Genomic DNA, 13129 nt, shown 5'->3' on the forward strand with positions numbered 1-13129 from the left:
CCTGAATTCCTATATTGTCACTTTTTTTTCAACATTTGTTACTAATGTGAGACTCATTAGAATTTCGACAGTCTTGGACAGACTTTGTCACATTATATATTCTGTGTGACATTTAACCCTTTAAAACCTGGATTGACATTGGTTTTCTTATGCTGTGTTCAAATGCCTTTCACATTTAAAACTTTGAAAGCTGAGCAGTTGAGTTTGATTTCTTTTGAAAACATGGCTAAAAAGGCAATGAGCAACAGGAGTTGTCCCACAAATTGCAAGAAATTAGGAAAAGAAAAAGACCTGAAATTGAGTTTTAAAAAAAGGTGAGAGAGACAATAATATTAAAAAAGAGGAAACTTGTCCAGAAAATTGTATTTATAATAATAATAATAATTATTATTATTATTATTATTATTTACTAATGTATACATGCATTGTATTTTTTACCTTTTTAAAATATTTTTTCCTTTTTTTTGTGCTAAATTTTAGTAAATTCTCTAGTTTATCTTAACTTGTAACCCATGTTTTTGGACGAAATCAAGCCAATTTGCTTAAGTTTCAAAGGGTTAAAGCAGCAATTATTTTCATAACAACAATGAAAAAATCCTCATTACACTGCCTGTAACCATCCAAAATGCTGCTGCTCGGCTCCTAGCTCAATCCAACAGATTGTCACATGTTACTCCAATTTTAATTTAGTTGCACTGGCTTCCGGTTAATTTCAGAATCAATTTTAAAATCTTGTTGCTCACCCATAGAGCTCTACATGGCCAGGCACTACAATATTTAAGTGACCCTCTGTTTCCACATACTACCAGCCGAGCCCTTAGATCCTCCTCTCAGGGTTTTCTAAATGTTCCTCAAGCGCATTTCAAGACTCGGGGAGATCACTCCTTCCAATTGGCAGCCCATAAGCTTTTGAATAGTCTCTCAGCTAGCTTGAGATCACTGGACTCTGTGGAGTCTTTTTAAAAGCAGTTAAAAACCTTCCTGTTCATCCAGGCATTTGGGTAGCATATACTGTTATAATCCTGTGTTTTTATCTGCTCTAACTCTATATTTTATCTGGGTTTTATTTGTATTTATTTGTTCGCTTGTGAAGCACTTTTTGACTGTTGTCTGCGAAAGGTGCTATAAACTGTGCTTGCAGGAACTCTTCCGTATAGTCCTTGGTGCATCACATGGCATCACATCACTGGCTGTGCATCAGTTGACTGCTGTAACACACACCAAACATGCCACACAGACGGTCATAAAGGTTTTGTAGCTGGGATGCCCCAATCTAAAGAAGGAATGTGATCAAATTGCTGCCATTACAGATTGAATGTGTTTGCCACAGACACGTCAGCCTGTGATGACAGACGTCACGGCATCAGCCCTGTGTGAGCTTACATACTGTAGGAAAGCCTGATAAAAAAGTGACTGTTAAACACTATCTTGTATTTGTTTAGGCAACGGCTCAGATGGAGGAGAGACTGGCAGAGTTCATCCAGAACTACTGCCCAGAGAGCGTTCTGCCACTGGCCGACGGGGTCCTCAGCTTCATCCACCACCAGGTAGCCGAGCTGTCCAGGGACTGCCTGACAAAATCACGCGAGGGTCTCATCACCAGCGTCTACTTCTGCGAACTGCAGGAGAACCTGGAGAGGCTGCTGCATGACGTGAGTTGTGAATCGTAGAGGTGGAGAGGAATATAAACTAACGTCAGCTCAAACACGTCTAACTCACTCCAACTGTCTCTCTATCTCCCCGTCTCGCTCCCTCGCTATCAGGCCTATGAGCGTTCCGAGAGTTCCGAGCTCACCTTCGTCATTGAGCTGGTCAAAAAGCTCTTCATCATCATATCTCGTCCAGCCAGGCTCCTCGAGTGTTTGGTGAGTTTCATCCCTCGATCTGATAGCGCAGTCACTCAACACACACTGATACGGATTCACCAAATGAGCATTTATCAACTCAAGAGACAGGATCCTTTCTTTTTCCTGATGGCCTTTTCACATTCTGAGTGTTGTCTGCTTCATCTGCTGGGAAAGACTCCTGTCCTCCCACACGGAGATGGAAGGTCGACTCCTGCATGCGGAAATGGCATTAAAGAATGAGCAGAAGTGGGGCAGGCTGTCTACTGCATATCTGAAGTGATGAAACACAGGTTTTCTAAGTGTGTCACATCACGAGGCTGTGCTATCACTTCTCAAAGGGATAATGACTTCAAGGCTTTTAAAAATCTTTTACATCTCATTCATTTTACTTATGACAAATAAAAAGACCTGATATCCATTGTTTTACATTTGACTATCCCATCTAGTTTGGTGGGACACAGGGACAAAAGATAAAAGGGGTTTATTTATACACTTGTACAAGAATTGAGCACTCCATGATAATATACCTGCATGCAATCTCATTAAACGCAGAGGTGTGCCCACACATCTGTCTTAGATCTTTACAATGCAGAAACTGAAAACTTTTAATAACGGGAAATTAGCAAAACCCAAATACAGACCCACTGCCAGTACACACCTGCACCTTGTGCTCTATGCTGTTAACCATATGTTTGCAGACAGAGAGAATAAATAGGTAAGTAAAGTATTAGTAGTAGTATTTCAGTTGACAGAAACGAACTGGAAACAAAGCACAATGCACAAATAACAGAGAGCATCTGTTGCTACAGCGTACACTCACACTGTTGCCGAATGTTCAGGCTCTTGGTGTCTACAGTCCATCAGTACAGCTGCTTGAACAAGATTTTTTATCCCATAAAGCGTATTCTGGAGAAATAAAAAGAATAATTTGAGTTTTTGTGCGGCCTTCAGAGGAGCTTGAATATATTTGGGCCCCTTGTACTCAGACACAAGTAGCAGCTCGTTGTAAAAGGATGGCTTGTGTTGACATGAGTTTCAGAATTTCTTTTTCTGATGTTAAAAGTGTGTTCCACCGATCTTACACATGGAGCTCAGCAGCACGAGTGAAAACAGCTGTCTCCTTGGATTGGAAATAATGACGGCTAGTACGATGGCTACAATACAAATCAACCTGCTGATGTTTTGAACATCCATCACCATGCTTCTTGCAATGTTGACGTGAGAGGAGAAGTCACATAAAATTATTCAAGGGAAACGCAGTCATCTCCCAATTGTGTTTTATCAATATTTTGAAAAAATCGCTTAAGTTTTGAGTAAATCTGTTATGGAGACCTGCTTGGTGAAAGTTTTTAGGTTATGTTACAAACTGTTTACCCAACAGCAATAAAAAAACAATTGTAAAAAGTTATATAAAACACATTAACATGGCTGCATTAGAATTAACACCAGTAGATGTGACAACACATTACCAGAGTTTTACTCTTTGCATTTACTACACCCCCCTGCCTTTACAAATGGTTGTTAATGTACACTTTCTACCAGTAAAGTAGTTTCACCTTCAGTGTTCTTAACATATTACATTTTAATTTATGAATGTGCTGTATTGTGCAGTAGAGGTCATGGTTTTATGTGAGCTTTGCCATTCAGAACATCAGACATGCTGCACATCACTGCAGCAGCAGAGTATATGTGCTTATGGCCGCAGGATATTTTTCCAACTTTACTCAAAACCGTAAAATATTCTTTTAACCTCCACTTCTTGTCAATCCTCTCAGCAGCGCGTCAAATCAGCCGGGAGACGGAGTCGTGTCCTTGACATGTTAATACATACAGCACATAACTCACTTCAACTTACTTAGTAATAACAAGCCTCTGTATGCACGGCAGCTCAGCCATACCTAAGAATCAGCTCCCTGATTGATGGCTTCACGTGTTTGTCATTGCCGTGGTCCCTCCTCTGAACATCCCCCGGCTCATCTTTCCGTTGCTAAGGCGACCGTCAGAGGAGGTCGATAAGGTCAGGCAGGATGTGAAGGGGACTTAAGATCCTGGCGGCCCTTAGGTTAGGGAGGAGAAGATACATACACACACAGATAAAATGTTGTCCGCGGCTGTAGAGTTCATTTAGCATTCAAGTCAGTCGCGAGTTGTGATTTGGTGAAAATGTCATAGTCAGTAGGCTGTTAGCTGCGGGGATATTATCCTGGAGCAGAGCAAGCTATCAGAGAGGCAGGTTAATTCCTCCTTTCCGTACTCTGTCTTTTTTCTGCGGTCGAGGGGAGCAGATATGAGAGAGCAGGGGAGGAAGGAAATGATCCCGGCTGCCCCAGGCTCTGCTTTCTAATCAAAATGTTATTCCACCAACAGGAATGAAACGGAATCCCACAGGACACCACAAAAGGCTGTTTCACTGGAAAAAAAGGATGTTTCAAGAAAGCAATTTAAAGTTGGGAGGTGTATTAACAGTGATTGTGTTTGTTTGACAGCCCCATAGCGGTGTTTGCTCATGAATTTGCAGCAGGTTGACAGCAATTCTAGTTTTGTCTTTATTAGTTGGCCACACCCAGAATTACTTCATGGGCCCTATTAAAACGACCCCACGCCCATGGTGTAAAGAGTGTGGCGCAAGTGCATCTAGGGTGTGTCCAAATCGACTTTTTCAAGTTAAGTAGTGCATAATCTGAGCACAAAGTAATGCTCACGGGGCAGTAAGATTGTCTTTAGTCCCTTATTGAGTCATAGTTGTGTTTTGGGCGTAACATGAATTTAACCAATCAAAGTGTGATCGCCCATTACCTTTTAAAACGGCTATTTACATGGTGGATTTAGCAAATTGGAGCAGTGAGCAGGTTTCTGCAGTAGATAATGCCACGGCAACAAGTATAAAGGGACATTTAAGCAGCATTTCTAAGAACGGTAGATCTAACCTGGACTGAGGAGACACAACTAAACTTTTAGCCTCTCAGATAACCAATGAAGTTACCCTGCCCCTCGTGTAAATTTACAGCGTCTCTCATAATATGGAGTCAGACAGCAACTCTGCAGCTCTGCTCTGCTCTCTGCTATGTTGACAGTTTAGAGAGTGCAAGTGATATTTTTCTCATTAGTATCAATTATTTCATCCACTGAAAATACCTTAACCATTACTATTAATGATCATACATTCATACAATTACTAATATTTTACAAGATGACAGTCAGATACTTTCATATTAAATATTTTTTCCACAACAGTTGTATATGCTTAAAAAGGCAGAAACTTATAACTCAAAAACAGCGGTGTAAAGGATCCAGGTCCAGGCACTCAGGATTGTTTGTGAAGTGTAAAAGGCCACCTTGGAATCATGGAAACCATAATGTGATATTCCTGACATCTTTTAGCCCGAAAGTTAGTCAGTTAATCAACAAAATAATCCAGATTAATAGACAATAGATTTAATAATTAGTGTCAGCCCTAAATAAAAATAAATGTAATAATAATAATAATTTTAGGGCCATATTTTTCTCCTTCAGTTACAAAATATATCAAGATATATTAGATAGTTGACTCACAGAATCACCCACATCATTATGATTTTATATCATGATGAGTTACTGACAAGCTAGCAGTCATTTTCATCAGTGCAGTTGTTTAAAATCATGCACTCTTGTGTCTTTTCTTGATCTTATATGAACATTTGTTTGAGGATTAATGAAATATTGCAAGGGACAGGACAAAGGTTTTTGTTTCGCAGTCTCACACGTCAAGCACTTCAGTTGTGGCAAGTGTTGATATTCAAGTGGCAATTATCTGGTGTTGACAGGAGCTGATTAGATTTTTGTGAATTCACTTATAGAGATGACATGGCCCCCGCACTGCTCTTCAAACCTATCCGAAGGTGTTAAAACTCACCGGACTTGAAGATATTTGATACTGCCAAATGTGCTGTGATCATTTAGCCGGGCTGAACACACTAAATTGTGTTGTTCATTATTAACTTTAGCTTCTATTGGAGTACCTGTGCAGCTGATGGGAGATCTTCAGTGGTGGCAGTTTACGCTTTAAGGGGCATTTATATTGTAGCTGCCTTTAGTACTGAAATGTATTTTCCCTTTAATATTAGGAGTTCAATCCTGAAGAGTTTTACCACCTGCTGGAGGCAGCGGAGGACCACGCCAAGGAGGGACAACTGATGAAGGCGGACATCCCTCGATACATCATCAGCCAGTTGGGGCTGACCAGAGACCCACTGGAGGGTAAGAGAGAGAGAAAGAAAATAAATCTTTCCTGCTGCTTTAACAGGAGTCTGTGCACAGAAACTAATGTGTAAATTTTGCCATTTGCACTGTTAACTCCTGGAAGCCAAAGCAAACTGGTTTGAATTCTCTCAAAAACATGGGGTGAAGGCACTGAGCAACTTAACAAAACACGACTCAAAAAGTAAGTAAAAAATTAGTAAAAAAAAAAAAAATAACCAGAAAATAAGAAAAGAAAGAAAGAAATTGATGAAAAATGTAAAATATTTATGTGAATCTGTTTTTGTTCTGGAAAAATAATTTTACATATATAATATTTATAAATATCATTTCTTAGCATTTTTTCCTTATTTTATTTTGGGTTTTTTTTTGATAATTTTATAATAATCCTGTCCAATAATTTGTTTCTTCTTCCCCTGTTGTTTGACTGACAGCAAGTCAGTTTGTTCTGTTATTACAGGGTTAATGGCTGGTGGTGCAATGATGGCGTCAATGTCTTTCATTAATCATCACGGCTCAAACTCTGTCCCCAAACTCACAGTCCTAATTCACATCCGCTCAGCCGCTGCCGGTCTCATCCATTAGGAGTTCATTAGCTCATGGGTTAAATTGCCCGTGGTGACTTTTCACAGAAAACCTCAACCATTTTATTTCAGAATTCATCAAAAAATATTTTGTCAGTCTTTCTTAGCTCATCTCTGCAGTGTGCTACCTGATATCCTGATCTTGCACTTTCCTTTGCACCTATTGTCATGCATAGTCACACATGCACACCCATGAAGCTGCTCGCACCCTTTTGCACTCACATTTCTTTTCTCGACTCCTCATAGAGACTGTTGATGGTCGTTTTCAGTGTCAAAAAAGAAACCAACAGAATTGTCAGCTCAGTGACTTTTATTTTACACAAAGTTAATATCTACAGAGCGACTTTGTAAACGCGTTGCAAAGTTAATTATTTGTCAATTATTTCCCTGCTTGAACAAAATAGTACAATAATCAGTGTATTCTAGCAGCTGTCACGAAAGAGAGTGGAAGAACACTGAAAATTAGCTGCCAGTGCTGCTCGACGAAGGAGAAGGTACAAAGTGAGGGGGAGGGAGCGCTGAAGGAGACAAGACAAATTAATAGGGAGAAGCTATTTTAACTCTCATGTTTTTCTTTTTGTGATCTGACACGTTTGGTCCTTCATCTGTTTTTCTAAAAAAATGAATAGCTGTTTTGTTTAAGACGTCTGAGCAGCTGCAATTGTTTTATCTGCTCACAGCAGTGTGGGAGGCCTGGTGTTTTGGCATGAAAAATGTCTTTCTTCTCTTTATTTTTCAACACCGGGCTTGCTTGTTAACTAAGTTGTTTCTTAACAGAAATTGTGAGCCTCGACAGCTACGACAGTGAGGGTCCACATACTCCGGAGACCGACGACTCAGCAGAGGTGATGAACAAATAAAGTCGGATCTGTGCTCACATGTATTCACACACAGTATGAGTGCACATATATGCCAGCATTTAAACCCACAAATCTAAATCATCATCAGAGAAACAAAGTCATTTTACCATTTGAATGTTACATTTAAACTGTGTTGATTTGAGTTTCCATTTTAAATGTGTCACCAGGGAAAAGGGAAAGCCATCAAGCCGCCGAGTGAAGAAGATTTTCAGAGCATCAAACTGATCAGTAATGGAGCTTATGGGTAAGCAATGAATTCAAACCTTATTGACCTCTCATAGACCATACCAGTACCTCATCATCAAGTGCCAATCGCCAAGTCTACGCCCCGTTTTGGGGAAAAGAATCGCTCTCATATAAGATGAAAAACAGGAAAAAGATGAAAAGTGGTTTGATAGCTATCATGAGTGGCAGGCTGCTGCAGTACATCCATACAGTATAGCAGCATCAAACTAAACTCCAACTAAATCTTAGTCTTGTCTTGATCAACAGTTGGTTATTTACAAACAGCAACCTCCAGGGCCAAAAAATTAAACCAATGTGGAAGTGCCAAAATCTGCAGTTCCTGAAGTAGGCACTTGGAAATGGCTCCAAAAGCAAGACGGTCCCTACAGTCGGTGTCTTATTATCCCATGTGGGACGAATCATATATTTGGCATGACACAGCAAAAAAAAACCCCTAAAAGTCCATTCAATAAAGACACTAAAAGCAGTTTTACAATCCGACATTCTTGCGAAATAAATAACTAAAGCACCAACATCCAGAGATTTTAAAGGGATAGTTCACGCCTAAAATCAAAATGCATATTTTTTAACTCGAACGTATTGGGCTATTTACTGCCCAAATTGTTTAAGTGAGAGTTGTTGGGTGTTGGAGATAAAAGCTGATTAAACTGACTTCTCTCCAGTATAATGGAACCAGATGGCACTCAGCTTGTGGTGCTCAAAGCGCCAAAAAATATTTTTTTAAAACTCAACAGCAATGTCTCTTTCTAGAAATCATGACCTGATTACTCAAGATAAGCCACAGAACTTGTTGTGAGCAGTTTCTTGTAGGAACTATTTTCTTTCTGTCGAACTGTACCTGTCAAGCGTTTCATCACTCAGAAGGAAGTGTGCATCTCCTCATGGACGAGAGGCTTGTGCTTGTAACAGCATGCAATACAAAATGTGTCCTTGCTCAGTGGTGCTGGGTGAGCTAGCAGTAGATGTACGGCTCCTTCTGCACAGTGATGTCGTTGGTGGGTGTAGTTTGGTGAAAAGAAAATAGTTCCTATATGAAACAGCTCACAGGAAGGTCTGTGGATTTTCTTGAGTAACCAGGTCATGATTTCTGGAAAGAGACATTGCTGTTGAGTTTTCCCAAATGCAAATTTTCGTGCTTTGAGCACCACAAGCCGAGTGCCATCTAGTTCCATTATACTGGAGAGAAGGCAGACATCTTTACCGCTGATATCTCCATAACATGGCAACCGATGAACACTATTACAGGTAAGAGGAATACTATGAATTTCTGAGTTACACGTGAACTGTCCCTTTAAGGGGAAACCTTTTTAAAATACTTTTTAAAGACATTTTCTGACACGTATTAAGGCATTGGTAAACAAATACATAAACTTAAAATATACTCTACAGCTAACAAACAGTCATTTTGGGATTTCATGGTCTCCTCTTGGTCTTTATCAGTATGCGCATTGCTGCATTTAAAAGATTTTCAGTTTATCTAAAGCTTGCCTGGGTAGAGCAAAAAGGAGCTTTCATGATCTGCCCATGTAAAGAAAAAGGACTTCTGAGGTAGGCTTCATAAATTCAGTTCAGGATTAAAGAAGCTCAAAGGTTACTGTAGTGGGGCTTGACATTTTGTGCCAGAGGTTTTTAAGTCTTAATATCCACTCAGCCACACTGGATGACCTTCATGTCTAAAAGCAGATGGAATATCCTCTCTATTTTTAGATCTTTTCATGTATTGCAATCCATAATGGTCTCAGCAGTGTCTTACCCTGCTGTCTTTCCTCCATACTTCATCTTGGCACCCTTTCGATTTTTCTCTTGTCTCTTCTGTCTCACCTTCTCTCCAGTGCTGTCTACCTGGTGCGCCATAGGGAGACGCGTCAGCGTTTTGCAATGAAGAAGATCAACAAGCAGAATCTGATCCTGAGAAATCAGATCCAGCAGGCGTTCGTAGAGCGGGACATCCTCACCTTTGCAGAGAACCCGTTCGTCGTCTCCATGTTCTGTTCCTTTGAAACGCGAAGACATCTTTGCATGGTCATGGAATATGTCGAGGGTAAGGGAGTCGGGTTTTGTTTGGCCGCAGACTTTAATTACACAGAGGGAGGACATAAAGATGTCTGTGATTTATGAGACCACTCTGAATGGGTGACTCTCTCGTTCTGTTTGCCCTTCCTTGTTTTTGTCAGGCATCCCAGGAAGTGTTCGATCAGGTTTCTATCTGGGTTGTAAAATAACATTTTTCAGTCTTTTCTCCCTGACCTATTCCCTGACCTTGCTCTTCACAAGCTTCTATGAATAAATCTATTTTTAATTAATTAAAGCTTTTGTCTGGGTGTCGTGGCCCTGACTTAACCAGTTTTAACTACGTTTTGCTTTCGTAATGGTGACCTTAAAGAGACAGTTCATCCCCAAAATCACAAATACACATTTCCCTCTCACCTGTGGTGTTATTCATCAATCTAGATTGTTTTGGTGTGAGTTGCCAAGTGTAGAGGTGTTAGAGATGTCTGCTTTCTCTTGAATGCAATGGAAATAGATGGCACTTAGCGTGTGGTGCTCAAAGCAGGAAAAAATACTTTGGATTATTTCTCGAAATCATGACCTGGTTATGCAAAATAATCCAAACCTTTTTCTGAGCAGTTTCACATAAGAACTATTTTCTCTCTTCCAAACTACACCCACCATCCATATCATTGCACAGGGGGAAGCGTGCATCTTCTCATAGATACTGCTAGCTCACCAAGCACTGCTGAGCTAGCTAACATTACAGCTCAGCAGAGAAGGACGCTGTCAGTGTCTTTCGTTGTCACCAGCATAAAGTTCTCGTCCACGAGTAGATGCACGCTTCCTTCTGCACGTAGTTCCTACATCAAATTGCTCACAACAAGGTCTGTGGATTATCTTGAGTAACTGGGTCATAATTTTTGGAAAGAGACATTGCTGCTCAGTTTTTAAAATTTATTATTTGTCGCTTTGAGCATCACAAGTCGAGTGCCATTTTGTTCCATTATCATGAAGAGAAGGCAGACATCTCCACGGCTTATATTTCCACCACTTTGCAACTCACACTAAAACAACCTAGATTGATAATAGCACTACATGTAAGAGCTAAAATATGTGTTTTTGATTTTGGGGTTGAATCGTCTCTTTAAAGTGTAAGCTTATTCAGCTTAATCCCAGATAAAAGTGTCAGCCACTAACACTTGAATAAAAAATGAGGGTTTTCTCTGCTCAGATACAGAAAAATGAAAGTAATTCGATAGAGATGATGTGACTCTTATTTCACTATCACAATGATTTTCGACCACGAAAGTCACGCAAGGTCAGTAGATTCAGGACAGCATCCCGGCTCCGGCTGCAGCAGCTCTCATGCTATCTCTTAGCGCAGAGACACACTGAGGCATGAAGGGTGGTCGAGAGTGACTCATGTGGGATGACACTGCCAAACGTGCTTTAGGGAATGCAAAGGTGGGTTACAAGCCAAAAAAGGAATGGAAACATTAAAAAAAGATGTTCATACCCATTTATAAGAACACATACACCACAGATATAGAATATTTTTGTTATAAAACACATATTATGATGCTGTTCTGCTGCATCAAGGGATGATCAAATTACGTCATCCTGCAGACTTTCCTGGCTTCTGCACCATTTTTATGAATGATTTATTTCCATTCATTTCTCTAGCAAGGTCTCTCCTGCACAAACTATAATATAAATAAATCCACTCACACAAATACTATAACCTGGGGCGTTTCTGTGTTCTCAGGTGGTGACTCTGCCACTTTGTTGAAGAACATTGGAGCTCTGCCTGTGGAGCTGGCAAGGATGTACTTTGCCGAGACGGTTTTAGCGCTGGAATACCTGCACAACTACGGCATTGTTCACAGAGACCTCAAACCTGACAAGTGAGTGTTTACAGCTGCATTGATAAATATATTTTTCATTGTAATGCTGGATCGTGTGATGTGAACAGGGCGGCTTGTAGTGACAAACTCAAAGCGTTGTCAGCTCCTTTCAGTTCTGTGGTGCTTTCAGCATCTTTCAGCTCATTATTTTTGGTTTTACAGCTAGCAACATTATTGCTTTAATTCAGTTTCACCTCTTTGATAAGCATTGTTTTCACTTGCCACTTCACTCTACCTGCGCAGCACCAAACAGCAAAGTTAACGGGGAGCTGTGTGTTGCAGACCAACACAGAGCTAAAAGCAGAGTGAATATTGGACTCATTGGATTCATCAGATGGCCAGAACCACAACTCTAATTGAGTGATAATGTTGCTCCGTAACCGCGGGATGTGTAAATATGCAACTGTGTGCTAACAAGTCCATCGGTGTAAGTAAGGGGTGATAAAATGTCATTGATGATGTATTAAGGTAATTCTGCTGACCCAAGTGACCAAAAATCAATTAAATATTACACATTTAGCCTTATGGTTACAGCTACTAAAAGGCCACATCTATCTAAATGCCTCATATCTGGGGCCTCACCTACTGCCTCAGGTGTGCTCGGTTTGAGTTTCAGTTCATTTTCATTTTCATTTTCAAAACAATAACCTACACAGCCATAAACGTCAAATGCACTATAACACACGTTATCAACCAGTAGTACCTCAAGCTGCCTTCTTGCTGTAAAATCTAGATGTGGTTTCCATCTCAGTCTTGATGAAAAGTTTTTTCTTTGCATTCAGTCTCATGTGTCTGTATCTCCACTGAAGCACTCTCTCCCTGGCGTGTTACAGAGACCTGCCCTCAAAAACAATTACTAACAGCCTGTGACCGTGACATAGCTTTCAAAATAACCACATGCTCACCTATATGTAGCTTTTATTGCAATGTGCCAAAATTGAATGCCTGTTTTCTCTCTCCAAATAGTCTTCTGATCACCTCCATGGGACACATCAAGCTCACAGACTTTGGTTTGTCGAAGATGGGTCTGATGAGCCTCACCACCAACCTGTATGAGGGACACATTGAAAAAGATGCCAGAGAGTTCCTGGATAAGCAGGTACGGCACCTGTGACTGAGTAGCAGCTTGTAATATAGGATGCAGCAGAAAGGCTGCAGACAGACACATTTAATTAGAGACTGATTAGTGTATGAATGAGGTTTGTTAGTGTAATTCTAAGACGGGATGTTTGGTGGATGAACAGGCGACTGGCATTCACAGAATCCTCTTCTCCAGCCAACCTGCCAAGTCATCTGGCTAAATCAATAACTTCCGAATGACGACTTTGCATTACAATACTTCCTCTGCAGTCTGAATTAGTGAATCATTAATGATCTCCATCTCCATCACAATCCCGTTTTTAGCAATTACAGGTATTGTTTATGGTCTGAATGAAAGCGGTCATAATCAGTCAGATCAG

General features: G+C 40.4%; 1 protein-coding gene across 3 annotated transcripts in view; it reads left to right on the forward strand.

Moving 5' to 3' along the window:
* Positions 1 to 13129, forward strand: part of mast1a (microtubule associated serine/threonine kinase 1a) — an 89175-nt gene that overhangs the window by 52208 nt on the left and 23838 nt on the right. For all 3 annotated transcript variants that reach the window (XM_042485278.2, XM_088075510.1, XM_088075511.1), the window contains 8 exons: positions 1443 to 1652; positions 1764 to 1865; positions 5951 to 6083; positions 7445 to 7512; positions 7695 to 7771; positions 9606 to 9814; positions 11531 to 11669; positions 12636 to 12768. In XM_042485278.2, coding sequence (XP_042341212.2) covers positions 1443 to 1652; positions 1764 to 1865; positions 5951 to 6083; positions 7445 to 7512; positions 7695 to 7771; positions 9606 to 9814; positions 11531 to 11669; positions 12636 to 12768 — 1071 coding nt within the window. The remainder of the gene's footprint in view (positions 1 to 1442; positions 1653 to 1763; positions 1866 to 5950; positions 6084 to 7444; positions 7513 to 7694; positions 7772 to 9605; positions 9815 to 11530; positions 11670 to 12635; positions 12769 to 13129) is intronic.

Source organism: Plectropomus leopardus, chromosome 3, assembly GCF_026936395.1.
Source record: "Plectropomus leopardus strain MGB_pleo_1.0 chromosome 3, ASM2693639v1, whole genome shotgun sequence".
NCBI classification, from domain to species: domain Eukaryota; kingdom Metazoa; phylum Chordata; class Actinopteri; order Perciformes; family Serranidae; genus Plectropomus; species Plectropomus leopardus.